At 31.1% G+C, this 13,469-nt stretch overlaps 2 protein-coding genes across 2 annotated transcripts; both read left to right on the top strand.

Moving 5' to 3' along the window:
* Positions 1–6,346: 6,346 nt before the first annotated feature.
* LOC114759149 (probable S-adenosylmethionine-dependent methyltransferase At5g38780) lies at positions 6,347–7,904 on the top strand. The gene is made up of 3 exons (XM_028948242.1): positions 6,347–6,439; positions 6,667–7,320; positions 7,563–7,904. Exons 1-3 carry the CDS (start codon positions 6,347–6,349, stop codon positions 7,902–7,904), a joined length of 1,089 nt encoding a protein of 362 aa, XP_028804075.1.
* A 3,849-nt stretch (positions 7,905–11,753) lies between these two features.
* LOC114759147 (probable S-adenosylmethionine-dependent methyltransferase At5g38780) lies at positions 11,754–12,493 on the top strand. Its single transcript, XM_028948241.1, has 2 exons — positions 11,754–11,846; positions 11,927–12,493. The coding sequence occupies exons 1-2, from the start codon at positions 11,754–11,756 to the stop codon at positions 12,491–12,493; spliced, it is 660 nt and encodes a 219-aa protein (XP_028804074.1).
* The last annotated feature ends 976 nt before the right edge of the window (positions 12,494–13,469 follow it).

Below are 13,469 nucleotides of genomic sequence, written 5' to 3'. Positions count from 1 at the left end.
TTACACTAAGAGGACAGAGTTACCCCAAGATGGGGATAAAATTGAGAAGGGAATGTGCAGAATTGACTAATTCACGCCAATATATCAAGGCCTTTTGTTAGCGGGCAGCAATTACGTTGTCCTTTTGTCATTAAGGCCACTCAACTCATTTTTCATTATTCCCTCTCTTGTCCCTTATTCTTTCATTTCTCATTTCCTCTCATTCAAGTGAAGATCTGATGAATTTAGATTGTATTAATTAGGTGGTGAGGATCTTGGTTTGGTTTTACTGACATTAAACATCTCATTAAGTTTTATTTAAGTATGGGGTTACGTGTTCAATACTATATAAATGTGATAGGTGTGTGAGTTTCTTTCATTGCATGATGAACAATAAACCGAAGAAATGGTAGTATTAGGTGGCAAGTGATTGTGTGACCCACGTCAAAATTCTTTCCTTATCCATTTAATTGGATATTTGAGAAGATAAACCGAATGGAAGAAAATTACTTGTCAACATTCTAAATTATCATGATCAGATTACATATAGAAGCATGTGGTAAGAAAATAAATAAAATGGGCAGGAGGTGGTGGGAATGGTAAATGGATAAGATTCAATCATCCTATAGATCTTATACAAGTACGGGGTGGCAATAGATTGATTAATTAATTAAATTGGAAGATGAAGCGGTGGGGAAAGATAAAAAAGGAAGGAGTCATCATATCAATCCATTCATACAGATAGAAGCAAGAAAGCATGAGGTGGCAACATTAAGCAAGAAAGCTATTTAATACTTTCTTCATCTCACCAATGTTAAATAATTTTCATACGTATCACTTGTAGGCTCAGAGAAGGGCAGAGAACCACGGAATTCTAGGAAAATTTCTAAGTCTCGCTAGGGAACGGGATAAGTGGTCCGCCAATTCATAATATAAAAAATTGGTTAGAAAAAAAAAATTTAGTTCAAAATATAAGAAATTGACAGAATAATTAATGATAATTTTTTATTTTTAACTATTGTTATAAGGAGGAGAGATGATTTTAAATAATGCTGGAGAGATGAGAGTGAATTTTTCTTTTACTTTCTTTAATAAAAGTAAAATAGATAATTTTTATCAATTTGAAACAAATTTAATGACTTATGAGAAAAGTTAACTAGCTTCTTATATTATGGATCGAATGGAGTATATGGTAAGATAACATTTTTCTTTTATATACTTGTTCTTATTTACTGAATGGTTAGCATGTTCCGTGCGTACTGTATTCTATTAACCATTCAGTAAATTATATATTTATGCTGCAAGTACACGTGAGATTACTCAGAAGAAAGAAAGATGAATCCCTAACTTTGAAATGTAATTCTAAACTTAAAGGATCAAGTTTAATCAACTTAAGGTCATGGCAACTTGATTCAATAACTACTACCTTTGGTCTTAATTATAAGATCTTATTTGTAATCTATAAATAATGTCTTATAATTAGGATCGGAAGTAGTATAAGATAAAGAAACGTGTAATAAAAACTCATAAGGTGGAGATTTAATTGTGTCATAAATATAAGATTTTAATCTATTTTGTCTCTAATATAATATTTATTTATTTTGCCCCAAGTAATCCTCATAAGGATTGCACCTGTTAGAAAGTTTTCATGAAAGGATAATTTCAATACACACGATTGATAGAAATATTTTAGATAAGACAACATTTATTTATTATAAATAATTAACTTAACAAATTTTTTAAAGTTCTGTAATTTAGTTATTTAATTTTATACTGAAGACCAAGGTGGTATATTATAATTAAGATTTCTTTTTCTTTTTTTTTTTTACGTATAGCTATCTTCCCATCAAATGCAATGTTGTTTGAAATAATATCCAACATTAAATGCGGACGGCTTTTATGTGGGAATTATTATTAATACTTCAACTATTATTATGTGTAACAAAATAATATTACCTCCAATCCTAATTACAACACCCTATTTGTAGACTATAAACGGGGTTTTATAATTAGGATAGGAGATAGTAACTAACATTTCTATTATTAAAATTATAACTATAATTAGATATGAGCCTATATATGGCGTTTTTAAAAATTATATCTATACAGCCTATATTACTCTTAACTAACTCATCGACAGTACTTAAAAAAAAAAAAAGAAAAAAAAGAAACTTATTGAAAGTACTGTTGATTTTCAGCGGAAAGTTTTTTTTTTTTTTTGGTAGCGAGTGAGGATGTTGTCGATAAAAAATAACTGTTCTTTTTTTTTAATAAGAAACAATTATCATTTTTATCTATAAAAATATTTGCAAAAGCGTCTAAATGTTTTTAGTTGGTTTTCTGTTTTACTCCTTATTAATTACTCATTTTAATGCTTAACATATTTATTATCTCATTTTTAAAAGTATTATTCTTTTTACTTTAATAATTTTCTTATCATTTTCCCTATGCTCTCCATATATAAATGAGGATCTTTAAAAAAAAAAAAACTTACAATTTTTATATATTTATTATGTTCATCAATTTTGACCAACATTTTAATCCACATGGTTTGGTCAGGAAAAAAAGATGGAGGAATAAAGTATTGAAAGAAGTGCCTCCATTTTATGTTAGGTTATACCACTCTATTCTTTTTTCTTTTCTTTTTTTATTTTTTTGGAGTGAAAGAAGGGTTTTATTGCTCAACTATTAACTTCAGATACAGGGGAGAAATACAACTTTTAAACGAAGAAAGAGAGACGACTACCTATACATGATTCCTCACATTAAGAGTATCTATAGTATGATGAAAAACCAGCATGTTCTTATTTACAAATCATTTGTACTTCAAACAGCAAACTAAAAAATACATTAAATTGATAATTTCTTTTATATTTATCTTTGTTAAAGAAATGCTATTAAAAATATTTTCTATATTTTCCCTCATCTAAGGGTAGAACTAAAAAAAAAAATCATCAATTACCCTACAAGTGATTTATATTTAGCAACAAACTTTTTCCCTACAAAACTTATAAATAGAACCAAAGTTGTATATATTGTATAACGTAGGTACTTGTCCCAATGTAAGTTATTGATGAGTTATACTCTATTTGGCTCCTTTTAGAAGATCTTATTAACTAAATTATGCTGTCTAGACAGTTAACATTAGTTAAAAGTAGGGAAAATTAATCTTTTAATCCTTCAACTTTTAACTCTATTAAAACTCAGTTCTTCAAGTATGACTCGGTGTGACTCAGTTCCTGAACTTTTAACTCGCTTTAAACTCAATCCATTATCTTTGAATAATTTATATTTTTACCCTTTATCATGACAACTCATCTCCAATCATCATCCTCGCTGGCAAAAATTTATGACTCAAGGTCCATGTCATATATGAATCAGCATGGAAAGAAAAAAGAAGCGGAAATCAAACAAAGGAATCGGAGAAGAAAATCGCGACTCGCCACTGGATATTAGGACCTTGAGTTATACCAAGGTTGTTGTATGAAACAAATCGTTGAACCCTGAATCTTTTGTAGAGAACATCTTTTGAATTTTCAATCCAAAATATCCCCGTTGCCTTTGGTATATTAGCTAGACTCAAGGTTTGGGAGAAAAGCCATGGAAAATACTGCGACTCACGTCCCAGGAAATGAGTCGCGTTGCTTCAAAAGAGTTCTCTATTAGTATAAGACCCAGAAGCTCAATCCATGATAATGGTCATTTTTAAAATCTATGATGGAAGTATGATGCCATGGCTTGATTTTGACCCACAACTAGCACGGCCGCCATGGAAAGCACAACCACAACAACGCATGTTCAACTGAATGCATGTGTAAACACTCATGCCACCAAGGGGAAGAACAGGTCTCACTCTCACTCTCACTCTCACTGCAACCACAAGAAGCACAGTGTCAGTAACAAAAGCTTCAGTTACGGCAGCAGGGGCGACTGCTACTTGGATTGAATCATCGATCAACTACCAGAATGAAGGGAGGCCAGCAATGGACATTAATATCAAAACCAGCGTTAATGGCTAGAATTTATTGATCCTAATCGCCCGGCCACTGCTGATTTTCTTCCCCGATTCCTTTGTTTGATTTCCCTTTCTCTTTTATTTCCATACTGATTCGTATGTAACGTGGACCTTGAGTCATAAATTTTTGCCAGCTGGATGATGATTGGAGATGAGTTGTCATGATAAAGGACAAAAATATAAATTATTCAAAGATAAGGGATTGAGTTTTAAGCGAGTTAAAAGTTCAAGGACTGAGTTACACCGAATCATACTTGAGGGACTGAATTTTAACTAAGTTAAAAGTTGAAGGATTAAAAGATTAATTTTCCCTTAAAAGTAATAAAAGAAGAAAGATATTTAATGTTTAGACAATCCTTAGTAAGATCTTATAAAAAGAATAAAATCAATTTAAAATAATAACTAACATTTTTATTATTAAAATTATAATCATAACTAGATATGAGTCCATACATACATACATACATACACATATATATATATATATATAACGTTTTTCTAAATTATATCTACATAGCCCATGTTATTCTTAACTAACTTGTTGACAATGCTGTTGACTTTCAGCGGAAAGTTTTGTTTTTGGTAGCGAGTGTAGATGTTGTCAATAAAAAAATAACTGTAACTTTTTTTATAAGAAACAATTATCATTTTTATTGTATTTTTATCTATAAAAAATATTTACAAGATGTCTTAAATTTTTTTAGTTAATTTTCTATTTTTCTCCTATTAATTATTTATTTTAGTACTTAATATATTTATTATCTCATTTCCAAAAGTATTATTCTCTTTATTTTAATAATTTTCTTATCATTTTCCCTATGCTCTCCATAAATCAGGGTTTTTTCTTTTAAAAGAAACTTAGAATTTTTACATATTTATTGTTTCATCAATTTTGACCAACATTTTAATCCACATGGTTTGGTCAGGGGAAAAAAAAGATGGAATAGAGTATTTAAAGAGGTGCCTCCATTTTATATTAGGTTATGCCACTCTATTCTTTTTCTTTTTGTTTTTTTTTTCCTGAGTGAAAGAAGGATTTTATTTCTCAACTATTACCATCAGATACAGGGGGGAAATGCAACTTCTAAACGAAGAAAGAGAGATCGATGACTCCCTGTACACGATTCCTTACATTAAGAGCATCTACAGTATGGTGAAAGATCACTCTTTTTTATTGATAAATTATTTGTACTTCAAACCCGCAAACTAAAAATGTATTATAATTTTTATATTTGTTTTTGTTAAAAAAAATTGTATTAAAAATATGTTTTATATTCTCTCTCACCTATTTAAGTTAACAAGGGTAAAACTAGAAAATGCTCATTAATTGTCCTACAAATAACTTATATTTAGAAACAAACTTTTTTCCTACAAAACTTATAAATAGGAACAGAGTTGTATATATTGTATAAGGCGAATCTCCTAATATAACTTATTGTTGAGTTATATTCCATTTGGTTTTTTTTATAAGATCTTATTAACTAAATGATGTTGTTTAAATAGTTCAAATTACTTTTTTAAAAAAAGGAAGAAACACATTTAATGTTTAGACAATTTTTAGTAAGATCTTATATATAAAAAGAACAAAATCAATTTAAAATTTGGGATCTTATGTATAGGAACGGATTATATTGTATAATGTATCAATCAACAACGGTGGCTTGCAATTAATGGAGGTTGGATTCAGGGAGTGTTTGGATACTCTGAAAAGTACTTTTCGGAAGTACTTTTCCGCAAATCGAGATAAATGGTGTGTTTGGATTAGCAGTGGAGAAGTAACTTTTTTTTCATTCTGACTTTTACAGAAGTCAGATTGGAGAAAAGCAGCTTCTTTGAGCTTCTTGTATAAGTCCGTTTCAGTGACAAAAGTCAGATAGTCCCATCGCAGATCCAAACATGTAAAACCACAGTTACATTAAAAGCCAGATTGAGACACACATTTGGAGGCCCAAACGTGGTCCCAAACGGACCCAAAGTCCTCCACATATTTAGACCGTAAAATCCCTTCTAAAACTATAGTTTGATTTCTATCCAAACACACTGTCAATCGAAGGAGACTTGAACATTAAAATTTCTGCCATGGAAAATGCTTGCATTTAATGTCATGTTCTGCGTTTAGTGTTGTACTGAGAAAAGTGCCCACTTGCTGCCCCGACAAATATAGCTATACTCCGAAAAAATAATGGCAGCCTCTACAATTATCGATTCCTTTTCACGGTAGCCTCCCTCCCCCCCCCCCCCCCCAAGAAAAAATCCACTTCCAGTAAAAAATACTTGCATACAAATTTCAAATATACAAGTGCGCATGTTCATACAAGCGCGATGCGCAAACAATTACTCTATCATATGGCAATGGAAAGCCAAAAAGTCTCCAAATCATATCAGGCATTTCCAATGAATGGTGGAGATGGGCAGCAAAGTTATGCTCGAAATTCCATGTATCAGGTTCTTCTTCTTCTTCTTCTTCTTCTGCTTCTTGTCCGTAGTTTTTAAAATTTCATTCAGACTGATTTTCTTGTCGAGCAACTCAAAAGATAGAGCCCCCATCGCCACTTGATATACTTCAAAACTGTAATCTTCTGGTGTTCGTCACAACAATACTTAAAATATGTTTGCATCTAAATCGTAGGTTGCCTCATACAAAGCTAATGAAGTTTGATGTTGTTTGGCAGCGAAGAGGAACAGATATTACTAAAAACATTATCAGAGAGACCATTCTTGAGAAGCTAGATCTGGAAACACTTCCGCAGAATTCCTCTGATACTTTTCGCATAGCAGATTTGGGCTGTTCAGTTGGACCAAACACATTTTTCACTGTTCAAAACATTATAGACTCCGTGGACCTTAAATATCAATCTCAAGAATACAATAAAGACTCAGTTGAATTTCAAGTGTTTTTCAATGATCATGCTGGTAATGATTTCAACACACTTTTGAAGTCCCTCCCTGAGGACAAGCAGTATTTTGCAGCAGCTGTGCCTGGTTCCTTTCATGGCAGATTGTTTCCAGAATCAAGCATTCATGTCTTCAACTCATCTTATACTCTTCATTGGCTCTCAAAAGTGCCTAAAGAAATAGTTGACAAGAACTCTCGAGCCTATAATAAAGGGAAGATTTACTTTACAAGTGAAGATGAGGAAGTTGCAGAGGCATATTCTGCACAATTTGAAAGAGACCTTGAAAGCTTCCTGAATTCAAGAGTCTTAGAACTTGTTCCTGGGGGCATCATGATTCTTATCATTCTCTGTGTCCCACCAAATTCCTTGAATAGATTCGAAGCTTCTGTAAATATCATTGGCGATGTTCTTGTGGAGATGGCCAAAAAGGTAAATAATGAACAGTTACTCTATATTTTATGTCTGTTTATAAGTTTCTGAGGTGATTATTGATTATGCTAACCAACAAGAAGGAAACAACAAAACTGCTAAATTTTTGGGCAAAGGATGTTATATGTCATATAGAACTGAGTATTATTAGTTGTTTATCTCATCTCATTGATTTTGATTTGTTATGTAAAATGATTATTGATTATCCTCCTTCAAGTAACTTATTTTGCAAATGAATTAAGGGTTTAATAAGTGAAGAACTGGTTGATTCATTCAACATTCCCATCTACGTTCCAACATCAGAAGAGGTGAAGAAATTGATTAAGGAGAATGGGAATTTCAAAATTGAGAAGTCAGAATTATTATTTCGCCTAATTGACAACGATACGTATCAAATAGATGCTCATAGTTCGAGTATGCACTTGAGAGCTGCGTTTGAAGGATTTTTTAAGGAAAACTTTGAGCAAGACACTGTGGATAATGTTTTTGTACAGTTTGAGAAGAAATTGGCATCAGAATCCAACTTCCTTGCAGACCCAAGTTCCAAGGAATTGGGAGAGTTATTTATCATGAAGCGCAAATGAGGATTATTGTGACACAAATTAAATAAATGTCTTCAAGTCTATGTTCAATTCTTAGAAACGCTAGTGAAGTTGATCTTGTATCGTGACTTGACAAAATCATAGCAAACTTTTTCCTATATCATCATATTTGTACAATTTTGTTTAAAAAAATATTATCGTGTTCGTGTTATATCCAGCTGGAAGATAACGTGAACTGTAGAAATTATTGATATCTGTTACTCATAATTACCAATATTTAATTATATAGCCCAAACTTGACATTATTGTACATAAATAATAGACTTGATGGTACAGCTCTTGAATGGTGGTTTAATTCAATCATACTTAGAATGTGTCCCCTAGAATTCAATTATCATTATTCAATTTCTATCTCTCTATACATAACTAAAGTTTCTCAAAGGATTTCAACATGGCATTATTTATAAGAGTTAAAGGTCAATTTTATCCAAAAGTATTGGTACAAGAACAGTTATTATCTGGAACTTTTTAAGAAAATTTTGACTAAATGGGGCAATGTCACCCTAGTGCCCTACTTCAATAGGAAGCATGATACTCATCATTATGATAAGATCTACGTCATCTAAATACATTATCAATAGTTAAATTTAAAATTTTCAATTAATAAAAATTATTTTTAAAAAAAAAAGTTATAGTTGAGGCGTGCTTGACCGTCCATTTGATGATCATCACTATGTTAAACAAACAGCATTAAAGAAGAGGCGTGCTCGTGTATAATAGGATAAATAATGGATGAGAGAATGTCCGTGTAAAGACAGGTGTGCCTGTGCATGCGCAAAGGTTGTGTGTGCATGTAAAGAAAAGGAATACTCTAACTCTCAAAGGTTGAAGATGGAGTTGGATGAACTAGTTTCGTTTAAAAAGATAATGCCTCCGGTACTATATACAAAACTCCAAAATTTAAGTTGGTATGTTTCTTTTTATAAGATCGTACTAAAAATTATCTGAACATTAAATGCATTTTTACCAATTTTGTTCCTAATTAATTTTTTATTCTCTTTCCTAAATCATCATCTTTTTCTCATATTTCACTCTCTTTCATCATTTATATCGTTGCCAATATTTCTATCTCTTATTTATTGCTTCATTAAATAAGGACATACTTAGAAAAAAGAGATTTAATTTGCACATATTTATTGTTTTAAAGTAATTTTAACTGTTTTTTTAAACGGTATAATTTAGTTAATAGAATCTTATAAAAAAACATAGTACATTAAATTTGGCTTTATATAAATAAAAAAATAAAAAGGAGGACGAACTAGATAATAAAAAGGACAAACAGCTTTCTAATTTTGCTTCAAAATGTCAACATAAGTCAACAATCATATGTGTTGCTAAAAAAAATCAATCAACCACCATTTACAAAAGGGAAAATTTAATTAAAAGACCACTGTAGCTACATAACTTTCATTTACCCAAAATAATTTTGAGACATCAATTTAGTAGTAAAGCATAAAAATGAAATTAGTTCTTTATGTAAAATACCAAAATACCTCCTTCATCATGCTTCTTTTTTGGCCAAGGTTGTGAAGTAAATTTAGCCTAACATAACATGATGAACAACAAAAAAATTCCATTGCAAAACAAGCCACCAGAAAAATGAACAGCAAGAAGATGACAAGAGGAAACTTAGATTTGAGATCCAAGATCAGTTTGGATCTCCGATTTCTAGTCAGTACTCCTAGCTTCCAATATCTTGAATCTTATCCTCTTGTTGCCCGAATCAAACAAGAGTGTCAAATTGGATTGTATACAATACTACCTCTAATCCCTAATATAAGACTCAATTGACTAATTTAGAAGGATTAAAAAAGTTACTAAATTATTTAATTATAGCATAAGTTATATGATCTCTTTAAAATGTTATGTGTATCATTACATTATATATCAACTTATAAGTAAGACAAATTAGTTCGGAGAAAAAGAATAAATATAAATGCTCTAACATGATGGGAAAATCACGGGAAAAAAAAAACTGTCAAGATAGAAAAATTACAAATAGGGACTCATGACAATATTAGTGGGGAGAATTACAATCAAGTTCCACAGAAGAAAAATAATTATCAAAAAGTCCCAATAACAACCTGTACAGCCTATAATGACAAGTTCTATAGTGAGAATGACAACCTCTAGGACTTGTTTTTTAATTTTTTTTCCTTGCTTGGGACCTCATTATAATTCTCCCATATTAGTATAGGTTTTGAGAACAATAGTATAGATTTGATAACAATTTTTACGAATAGGTCCTTGTGTGCAATTTTTTATTTTTTAAGGTCTATTTTCGTGATCTTCCTATAACATACATAATTTAGTAATTTTTTTAACTTTCTCAAATTAGTCAACTGAGTCGTAAATTATGGATTGGAGGTAGTATTTTTCTTTTACCCCCGATGAGCTTAGAACCAAGTTGTTTTTATTTTTTTTTTAAGAAAAATAAAAATAGTACATTTCTAATTCCTTCTTTTAGTTCCAGCTTCATGTGTGCAAAATTTACACATGCTGAAGCTTGGTGTATCAATATGGCTGTGAAATTTTCAAAACGAAGAGATTCATATGCCGCTATTTTAATCCATTAATAAAGAAAAATAACATTACAGTCTATCTATGTGTACATTAATGCTAGAAATCATGCATAGTCAAATATGACTTTTTTTATTTTAATTAAATTATACTCCCCTGGTTCTAAATATAAAACTCATTTTGTAGTGTAAATTATACTATAAAATGAGTTTTATATTTAGGATAAAGAGAATACAAAATGAGTTTTATATTTAAGAATATAGGGAATATTATTTCAATCATGATCAATTTGACTTCGTGACTTCGCATCGAATATCATAGGAGTACTAATCCTTGAATCTCACATCAATTTTTATATAAAGTCACATTGAATTAATTATATAAACTCCAGATCCTCACAAAGTCCGCGAGCAAACGTTGCTTTCTTGGCCGTGGGATCGTGTAGCATGGATACCGCAATGACTCTTCCAAGGTTTGTTTCTACGTCGCTTTCTTTTTTTTTTTTTTTTTTTTTTTTAAAAAAAGGGAGAAACAGTTGATGATGTTCGTATCATAATTTTATGCCCATTGTTTTTTCTCTTAGATCTCCCCCCAGATATGCTTTAATTTTTGTAAATATGAAGGAATCACATTGGATACATCGTGCTTGGATATGGATATGATAATATCCATGTGCTTAGGTGATTAGAGACGCAAGATTGTTAAACTCGTGAATTTATACAAACCCATGATAGGGATGTAAACTCATATAGTAAAATTGTTAGAGTTTATTTTTATTAATAAATTGATATTAAAAGTATATAATCAAATAATTAATATATAAAAATGACAACAATTTCATTTAAGTATATTTTAAATTTAAATAATTGAAATTAATTCAATTAACATTCATAATTTACCATATTCAATAAAGAAATTTCTATAAAATTTATATATAAAGTCAATAAATATAACTAAATCCAAAAATTTAGCATAGATTTAAGAGTAAGTTGATATAATTTTGTAAGTTAAAAACATAAAAGCGATAAACTCGGTAAGAAACTCTTAAGTTCAATCAAGTTTATACTTAGCATGAGTTTAAAAGCGAGTGACATAATTTCATAAGCTGAAACTGTAAAAATATTAAACCCAGAGAGTTAACTCATGAGTTTGACAACAATAATAAGAAGGATCAGAATATTGGGCCGAACCACTAGCTAGGTGCCAAATTACCGGTCACTTAATGAAATAATGTTTGTGTTTATGTAATCAATAAATAGCATAGATGTGTCACCAGATACATGTTTCTCAAACGCTCTCAACATAACGAAGATGGAAAGGAAAAGAAGCAACCAATCTTATGAAGCATTCCCAATGAATGGGGGAGATGGCCAATATAGCTATGCTCAAAATTCCAACCATCAGGTTTTTCATTCTCACTAATTTTATTTTTTGTTTTCCTTTTTAATAACTTCTTTTTTCATTTTTATGATGGGCTTTTGCAGCGAACTGGAGCAGATACTACCAAACACATTGCAAAAGAAGTCATTCTTGAGATTCTTGATCTTGAAACCCTTTTACAAGATACCTCTAAAGTTTTCCACATAGCAGATTTGGGATGTTCAGTTGGACCCAATACATTCTTTACAGTTCAAAACATTATAGACGCTGTGAACCTCACATTTCAATCTCAAACACATAGCACAATAGACTCATCACTTGAATTACAAGTGTTTTTCGATGACCATGTTGGTAATGATTTCAACTCACGTTTCAACTCCCTTCCTGATGACAAGCAATACCATGCAACTGCAATGCCTGGTTCAGTTTATGGCAGATTGTTTCCAGAATCAAGTATTCATATTTTCAACTCATCTTATGCACTTCATTGGCTGTCAAATGTGCCTAAAGAAATAGTTGCAAAGAACTCTCACGCCTATGATAAAGGCAAAATTTACTTTACAAGTGAAGTAGACAAGGAAGTTGCAGAGGCATATTCTGCACAATTTGCAAGAAACATTGAAAGCTTCTTGAATTTCAGAGCCTTAGAGCTTGTTCCCGGAGGTATATGACTCTTATCATTCTCTGTGTTCCATCAAATTCTAAGAACAAATTTGAACCTATAGCAAATATCATGGGATATGTTCTTGATGAGATGGTCAATAAGGTAATAAATATCAGCCTTAACTTTTGAATATTTAACAATTATTTTATTAACATAAATCTTTGATTTTTAACAAAGTAATTTATTTGGCTAATGAAGGGCTCAATGAGGGATGAAATGGTAGATTCCTTCAACATACCTATGTACGTACCAACATCAGAAGAGGTAGAAGAATTGATTGAGAAGAATGGGAAATTCAAAATTGTGAAGTCAGAATTATTATTTCGCTTGTTTGGCAATGAGAAGCGACAACCAAATGCCCATAAGATTTGTATGCAAATGAGAGCTGCATGGGAAGGGCTTTTCATGAAGCATTTTGAACAAGATGATGTTGTGGATGAGATTTTTATTCAATATGAGAAGAAATTGGCAGAATCCACCTTACTCCCAGTTTCAAACGACCCAACCTACAAGCGCTTGGGAGGATTATTTGTCATCAAGCGCACACTTGTTTAAGTACATTGAATGAAACAACATGATTATTCAAAGTACAATAGCTTTTGTTGACCACCAAGAAGAAAAGGAAGGAGGAGATCTATGTGTATTTGGCTCTGATTTTTTCTAGCCATCATATTCTATAGATAAGAACAAGACAGGATTTTCCCGCCTTATAGTTTGCAAAAGTTTAAGCTAATAGCATTGTTAGTGACATAAAAATTCTCCTATAAGTTGGAAGGGATAATATGTGCAGTTGAACCCGTATGAATTGGATTGAAAAGGCTTATTCGAAGGCAGGTTGGCTTTCAGCCAACCTTAACCTGCCAAGGTGAATTAGTAGGTTGGCTCGCCAACCAGGCAACAGTTATTTTTTTTTTCTGAAGTTTTCTATTTTTAATTATATTTTCCTTATACAATATTCAAACAATATAATGAGATTTTTTTTT

The sequence above is a fragment of the Neltuma alba genome, unplaced genomic scaffold (genome assembly GCF_004799145.2).
Source record: "Neltuma alba isolate B1F8T4 unplaced genomic scaffold, ASM479914v2 tig00010801_pilon, whole genome shotgun sequence".
In the NCBI taxonomy this organism is placed as follows: Eukaryota; Viridiplantae; Streptophyta; class Magnoliopsida; order Fabales; family Fabaceae; genus Neltuma; species Neltuma alba.
The sequence above is the reverse complement of the archived record's forward strand: the minus strand, read 5'-3'. Positions and strand labels throughout refer to the sequence as shown.

Bases quoted from the DNA above. Each gene is read 5' to 3' on its own strand.
- LOC114759149 (XM_028948242.1), top strand. From the start codon at position 6,347: ATGGAAAGCCAAAAAGTCTCCAAATCATATCAGGCATTTCCAATGAAT. The intron at 6,440-6,666 runs GTTCTTCTTCTT...GTTGTTTGGCAG, and splicing joins CTCGAAATTCCATGTATCAG to CGAAGAGGAACAGATATTAC. The intron at 7,321-7,562 runs GTAAATAATGAA...AAATGAATTAAG, and splicing joins TTGTGGAGATGGCCAAAAAG to GGTTTAATAAGTGAAGAACT.
- LOC114759147 (XM_028948241.1), top strand. From the start codon at position 11,754: ATGGAAAGGAAAAGAAGCAACCAATCTTATGAAGCATTCCCAATGAAT. The intron at 11,847-11,926 runs GTTTTTCATTCT...GGGCTTTTGCAG, and splicing joins CTCAAAATTCCAACCATCAG to CGAACTGGAGCAGATACTAC.